Raw genomic sequence first — 7,557 nt, 5'->3', positions numbered from 1 at the left:
ACTATCTTTAGGCCCAAGTTCTGTGGTATCAGATGTCTGTCTTCTCTGCCTGGAGAAGGCCAAACTGCTTTCTGCCCCATAGGCAGATAGTGGTCAGTCTGTTGGCACACACACAGAGCTTGGTGTCCCACTCAGAATAAGGAGCTTCACAGGAAGGAAATTAGGCAGATAGTAAGGACATCCAAGCTGTCTTTAATGGGAGAAAAGGGGAAATGATTGTACCTATACTAAGGTATCTCAGCATCAAATGGAGAAGGAGTTCTGAACTGCCAGGCACCAATGTGTCACCGTGCCCTCCTCTGGTAGTATTTGGAGAAGACCACCACAACAGGTTAAGGCTTAAAGGCAGATTTTGAGTTCCAAGTGGTTCCCCGTTTGGGTAAATGATTAACTCTGACGCTGCAGTTGGCTTCTGGCTGAACTCAGTGGGATGCTGTGTGGGAACAACAGCTAGTACATGGATAGTTGCTTACAAATCTGAGCCAAAGTAGAGAACTTCTAAGATTTCAGTGCTGAGCAAGGAGAGGAACTGTTCAGCATTGTCTGAAGAGTAATTGGAAGAAAGAAAATTAAAAAAAATACCAAGTTTTCCCAGAATGGTTTGAAGCTCTGTTAGCTGAGCTGTTTAAAACTCAGATTAGACCAAACCATGGCAATACAGACTGTAAAGACAGGGCAGTACAGAACTAGTAGCTCTGTAACTCTGTCCTCCCTAGGAGGAGCACAGAAGCTCTCTAACTCTACCCTCCTGGGGGAAAGCACAATGGTGAAAAACCAGTTATGTGAAAGAAGGAGTGAAGGGAAATCTGTTCTTCCTCCTGCTGCTGGTATCAGAGAAGAAAGCTATTTTTTCCGACAGCGAACATAAGATTTTAAACACTTCTCTCCTTTAACAGGGTGATCTCCTATTCTCAGTGTCTCAGAGTCACCCGGCAAACAGAAATCTCAGCAGAGTTCCTCAGAAACAGGGCCAGTTCTTGCTCAACACCCTGGAAAGTTTCAGAAATGCTTGCAGGTGAGGACAAGTCAGGGAGGTGGGTGGGTGGTGTGTGTGTCCATGTCTGTCCATCCTTCTGTCCTTGTAACTGAGTTCCTCTACCCAGCCCCACCAATGAAATATCACAGGTGAGTTCGATGCATGGCACTTGTCAGTGAAACAAAAAAAAGGAGGGATGTAGTGATAGCGAAAATTTTGTGACCCCTGTATGTGTCTCCCAAGAAATTTGCCTAGGATCTATCAGTTTATTTCATGTCTTTGGCCTTTGAGGAACTGCTTGAAAATTAGCCAAAACTGGTGACGATATAAGAATGGTTGGAAGGTATGTGTGAAACCATATTCCTGTGCCCTGGGGTATGTGGTCTCACTGCTGGAGGGGATTAACCATTTAACAAATGTGTATCTGCTCCAGATGCTGGCCTTGGATTTGCTCATGTCTGTGACCTCTTACTGCAAGTGGGTTTATAGGCACCAACTTGTCCTGTTTTTCTGGGTGAGAGTTATCTCTCACCCTTAGCTGCACAGCAGATGGTGGTGTATGAAAACGGATCTGTTATTAGGGCAGTCTGGCCAACTTAGTTATTTTGCCTTGCATCACTTGCATTTGGTTTGGCTGAGATAATTCAGTCAGAAGCAGGTGTCCTTGTCTGCACTGACCCAGTGTCTTGGAGTGGTGTTACAGAGCACGCGGGTTCTGTCATGGTTTTTAGATCAGCTGAATGGTCCCCTGGCTGATTTTCATGAGGTTTGCTGTACTGAGCTCCAGGCACTCTGGCCTGGCTGGGAACCTTTAGTCTTGCCACACTAGGGCTTCCCACAGCAGATACTTTCTTCACAGAAGCTAAGTCTTCCTTTCCCAACTTGCACTGTTGTGCAACATTGCTGACTTTTAATAGCTTCACTCAAGAGGTAATGCTGTGTGATTGCCAGATTCCTGTGTTTCCAACCCATCAAGTGTTTGTGGGGTCCTTAATGATGAAAGTTGTGATGGAAATGTAGTATTTCCCAACTTCCTTTACAGAGTGAGGAGGATTCCTCCCTCCCCTGGTATCCGTTGTGTGTTTGTAGGTTAGCAGTGGAATTCCAGAGTGACCCCATGGCCCAGGAGAATGCTTTCACTGCCCCCAACTCCGAGAGCAAGGACACACTGAGCAACTTCTCTGAGTTCCTGTTGAGGATTTGTGACAGTCTCTGCATCCCCATGGTCATGGTAGGGTTTCTTTTGAACTTGGTCTATTCCTTGGGTACCTGGAAAGGTGCTTTCAAGCGCTGAGAGTGGGTTGTGTAAGTTTTTTGGGGGAAAGAGAGGATGTAGACTAAACCAAGAACAGCTGTGGCATTTGCCATCTCTCTAGAGCCAAATGTGGCAGTATACAGTTATGCAAAATGGGAGTGTATGGTCTTAGAGGGTGGAGAAATTCATAAAGCTTCCATGTAGATGGTAGTGTCTTTCTTCAGACTGTGGAATCCCCATAGCCTACCTGCCATGTTATCTAGTCCATGGCAGCTCTGGATGTTGCAGAAAATGAAGAGTGCCTGAACTGTTGTTTCCTCTTCTGCCACTTTTTCGAAACTTGCTTTTGTCCCGGAAAGCAGCGGTATTTTGCATCTGCAGTTTTGTTTTCACGCATCTTTCCGGAAGGTATTGAGGAGGCTGCTCAGTCTACACAGTAAGGGCAGTACTAAGCATTGTGCCTCAGTAAGGCCAGGGACATGGTTTAAAAAGCAGCTGTGGAGAGTCATGTGTGCTTTAGTGCTCTGTACAGACCTGTCACTAAGACACTTTGAGCAGAATTGTCAAAACAATGGGACTCTGGTTGTGGTTCTAAATGTTGAGTAAATTTTGCTTGTGCTTTGCCAATGATTCAAGTGTATGGATTCTTGCAGTTGTTGGGAACTTGGAGATGGGTTTTTTTGTATTTTTTTAAACAATCTCTTGGTAGGCAGCTGCAGTGGCATTGCTGTTCTCCTCCCTGAAGGGAGGGTACAGTGCATGTCCAGTTTGGCACAGCTGGAGTCTGTGTACTGTTTCTTCCTCATTGAACTTGGGTAAAAATTAATGGACTGTGAGAAAATTGTCCAGTGACCTTCTACAAAAGTGAGTTGAGTCGTTCTGTTCTAAACAGTTTAGGGCTGGACTCCCACTACTCAATAAAATGCTGAAGCACTGGTGTTAAGTGTTACTGAAGTCAGCTGCACTTAAGCATATGTCCTATGTTGTATGCCATGCTGGAGAATTAGCCATCTGACCTGTAAGAGCAATTACTTCCAGGGCAATATGGGCAGTAATGTCAGTCACTGTGCATTAAGGCCTAACTGGTTGCCAGCTGGAATCAGGAAGAAGTTTCTTGTTTGGTGTAATGTCTTGCAGAGTTAGCAGCACAGCTCATAACGTTGGCAGAGGGGAGTGTTAGTTGCTTTTGAAGTGCTCTGTAAGCCTGTGTACTTGCTGCCAGGCATTTTGGTAGAAGAACTGTTACTCCATTTGTATGGATTTAGCAATCTAACTTTCTGGGCGGGCAGGAGGCTGGAAGAAAGTTGCTGCTTTCAGTGTTTATTGCATATCACGCACCTGATCTTTTCTTCTTTCCACAGAACTACCTGGAAAGGGCTGTCAGCCCGTCAGTGATGGAGGTTTTCATCTCAACACTTAATACCCTCTTTACAGTCGTTCCAAACATGCGGAATAAGTTCTCCAAAAAGCTGGGTATGGGGGTAGTGTAGTGTGGGATCATGTTCTCTGTGCTCTTAACTTAACTGATGGAACTTGCTGCTATTGCATATTACTGAGGCAATGAGCTTAACGAGACTTTGTGGAGGATTATATTACATGTTTATATGAGTAAGAATTTTTTTTGAAAAAGTTATTTGCTTTAGCAATGATGATGGGACAGATTTTATTTTAGATAAGTAAGTTGTGTCAGCTTTACCCTTTCCTCTGGAATATTCAGAATTGGCTGTTCTTGTAGACAGGGATTATGCTGGAATTGTTGGTGGGATTTTACTATGTAGAAATCCTATTTACTCTGTATATTCCCTACTCTTCGCACATCAGAGAGGTGATGTAGAGAATTCCTCTATTCTAAACACGTGAAGCTGGCAGATCTTCCCTTCTCCTCTTGAGAAAACAAATGAATCTCAGTCCCGTCCGAAACAAACTCGGAGTAGTTTGCTTTGGGAGAGCCTAACAAATGTATTCTTAATGACGTGGCCTGCTCTGTTCACCAGGTTTGCGTGGAGATGTGTGGGGATGGTTATGGGACCTGCCTACTCTTTTCCCTTATCGTACACGTTCTGTGCTCCTTCAACATTTTTGTCTTGCTTTCTGTCTAGCATCATCCTCCTTCATCCGACTGACACTGGAGCTGAAGGCCAGATTTTGCTCTGTACAAAGGTATTGTGATGTGTGTATTGTGAGCGAGTCAAAAATTTCCAGATGGGAAAGCAGATCATGCCTTATCTAACACACCTGATTAGGCAAGATGGGAGGCTGAAAGACTCAAGAGTGGTTTATCTTATTGCAAATTGTAAATGATAATTGACAATGGAAAAGCTGGATGTGGGAGAAGGGAGAAGCAGTCGGGTAGGGGCGGGTGGATTTACACAGCGTTGTGAGAATTCTGTGCTCCGTCGTGAGCTGCGCAGATACAGATAAAGCAGCCTGACTTTGGAGTAGTCAAATCAGTGGGTGTTTTGGAAAGAAGTAACAGTAGCATCAGTTCCATCGAGCTCTGGCTTCTTAGGCACAAATTACCACTATCTTTGTTCCTCATGTGATAATGTGTAAGAAATGGGAGGGAGGAGGAAGACTTCAACAGCAGACATTGTAAAGGGTCTTCTGTAGCAGAGGCTATGATTTCTAGGTTGAGGAGCACTTGGGGATTCTCTCTGTGGGTCTGCAGAGATCTTTTACCTCCTCTTTTCTGTGACTGCATCTCATTAAAAGAGTAAATAAAATACACAGCACCCCTAGTCCAGGTTACCACTGTGAAATTTAGAGTGGGGATGTTTGTACCTGTCAATGGTGGGGGGGGGGAGTGATCTAGGCCTCTGAATACAGTAGTGTGGGGCACCAAGGATGGTGTGTTACAGTGCAAAGATGTTTGGTTATGTCCTAGTCTGCAAGGAAATCATTGGAGAGAGAGAAATGCCTGGAAATAGAATGATTGCCACCCTTTTAGTTAATGTTTTGGCATTCTTCATTGTTCATCCCTGGAAACAGCGTTGCTACAAAATCTCCTCGCTGGTGTTTGCCAGTGGTATCAGGTATCAGGAGCCACCCTCAAACACCTCCCATTCTCTGCAGTGTTAGGGGTCCTGCCCTTACAGGAGTCCATGTGTATACCAGGTATGATGATTGTGAGAGTACCCCACTGTATTCATATTGTCCCATATTGTTCACCTGTCGTCACCATATGCACACCCGCTACATTTGTGAGCTGACTGTCCTTTGGGAACTCCTGCTTTCCCTGGAAGCCCAGGTTGGCTCCTGGAGTCTTGTTGTGATGGGGCAGATGCTTGTATGTGATCATTCAGTAAACTGAGGTTCTGGCAGACAGCGTGTGATATTAGAAGTATGAAGAGGATGTTTCTAGCCTTCTTCACTGTATCTTTCTGCTCTTCTTCACAGTAATCCTGCCTTGAATCAGGCCTGTTCCAGCTTCCTCTTCAGCTTGTGCCTGAGCCTTTACTCTGCCACAGAGAAGGAGAGAACTTCTTCTCAGGAGGGCAAGTTTGGGGAAAGAGACAAATTGCTTCATTTAGCTTGAGGCCCTGCCACCCTCTATTTAGGCAATAGGTGCAAAAATAATAATAAAAAAAGACAAATGAGGAGGGAAGGGAGGACACACATAAGCTCTATTTAGAGGCCCCCCCCCCAGCTTTTTTTTAAGCTGGTCCAGCAAGGAGATAACACTCAGAGAATGCCTTTTGAAGAGTTTGGAACCCTACATGAAAGAATGTGTTTCATGTGCCTATGGTTTTGTTTACATGGTGACATTTATTAGCACAACTGTGCATGGCTTAATTGAAACTTGCCACATAGTCACCTGTATCTGCAGATTAAGGTCATTTTTTCCTCTGGCATACTCTATAAAGCTTTCCTGTCTATACTGTAACCTTCCGTAATAGTTAAGTCCCAAATAGATGAGATTAAAGTTTCCACATCACAAAAGCCACTTTTCCCACTGGCAGTGGTTGGTCACCATACAGGCAGCATCAGTAAAGAGCTGGGAACCTCAAACAGAAGTGTCTTTTCATCCTCAAAGCCAGCTCCATTAAATCAGGTCTCACACCTCTATTCATGCCAAATCATAGAGGTGCACCTGCTGTATGCACACTGTGGGGTAGTAGGTTGGCTTTGATATTTCTTACCTCAGGAGCTTCCCTAATTTAATGTGCTTGAGTTAGGGCAGGCAGATGCTTCCATCCCCCTGTTCCACTCTGCTTTGTCATAGACATTCCTCATCACTGCCTGCCTGCTCATGTTAGTTTTATTTCTAGAGCAAGAGATGTCTGACCTCCTGCAGAAGGGTCTGCCTCAATTAAACTACACCGTTGCTGAAAGCCTTCTCCTCCTGGCTGAAACCCCTGAGCCTTTCTCTTTGGATCAGTCTCTTTGCAGCCACCAAAACTGCTTCATAGTACTCTTATACTTTGCCTACACCCTTGGAGACAGGTGAGCCAAGAGTATACAAGGCAAGTAATTTTGTGGCCACATACCATGTATTGGTGGGTAAGGCATGTCTACTGTTATTGTTTCCACTCCAATCTCCTTGAATGCAGGTTTGTCCCAGAAGCAGAATTATTTTTAGCCATAAGAAATTTCCTCCTATCAGCACAGGACCGTGGAGACTGTCCCCCTCCATATATACTCAGAGCTGCACTTTACCTCCTTGCTGTCTGCCAGGACAAAGGCAAAGCCCTGGACTTGGTAAAAGAAGATTTCACTCCTACCTCTTGGACCCTTTTTGTTGAAACTAAGGTTTCTCCCCACTCCCATCAACCCTCTTGCAGAAAGTATTTTGACATAGGTGGTGAGCGGTGAATGAGTGAAGAGTGTGCAGAGCATCTACACTCTGGAAAGTTAACTGTGAAAAGCCACTAGGGAATATAGATTTGACTGAATAAACTTGTGTATGTGTGGGAAGTGTAAATGCGTTGGATAGGCTGTGAATTCACATACGGAATATAATAAATTTCATAGCTTCAGTCTCCTGAACACATCTACAGCCTCTGCAGCAGGCTTTCTAGTGTTCCCATATGGCTCTTTGCTGCTGTATAGCTTTGAGCACTGTATAAAGCCTACAAGTTTCTTAGCCTTTGTGATGCAAATGGGCTTCACAAAATGATGTTTAACTGATATATTTGATTGTCTACTTAAAAGGCAGTGTGACTGTTTCTCACAGCAAATTCTCATCACTTCAGCTTTTTGATATTCAGTATCTAGTGATTATTTTGCTCTCTCTCCCCCTCCCCGTTTCCCTCCCACATACTTACCAGAGGTCGTTGTGTACCATAAGGAGGATCCTGGATAATCTTCCAGATCTGAGCTTGGTCTA

General features: G+C 44.5%; 1 protein-coding gene across 1 annotated transcript in view; it reads left to right on the top strand.

Annotated features, from left to right (window-relative positions):
- The window catches only part of MEI1 (meiosis inhibitor 1), a gene marked incomplete at its 3' end in the record, with an annotated part of 36,316 nt that overhangs the window by 11,230 nt on the left and 17,529 nt on the right, over positions 1 to 7,557 (top strand). Inside the window, 6 exon segments of the mRNA XM_009585523.1 lie at positions 897 to 1,015; positions 2,066 to 2,207; positions 3,593 to 3,704; positions 6,500 to 6,674; positions 6,782 to 6,929; positions 7,499 to 7,557. Coding sequence (XP_009583818.1) covers positions 897 to 1,015; positions 2,066 to 2,207; positions 3,593 to 3,704; positions 6,500 to 6,674; positions 6,782 to 6,929; positions 7,499 to 7,557 — 755 coding nt within the window.

The sequence above is a fragment of the Fulmarus glacialis genome, unplaced genomic scaffold, assembly GCF_000690835.1.
Source record: "Fulmarus glacialis isolate BGI_N327 unplaced genomic scaffold, ASM69083v1 scaffold16519, whole genome shotgun sequence".
Taxonomy (NCBI): domain Eukaryota; kingdom Metazoa; phylum Chordata; class Aves; order Procellariiformes; family Procellariidae; genus Fulmarus; species Fulmarus glacialis.
The sequence above is the reverse complement of the archived record's forward strand: the minus strand, read 5'-3'. Positions and strand labels throughout refer to the sequence as shown.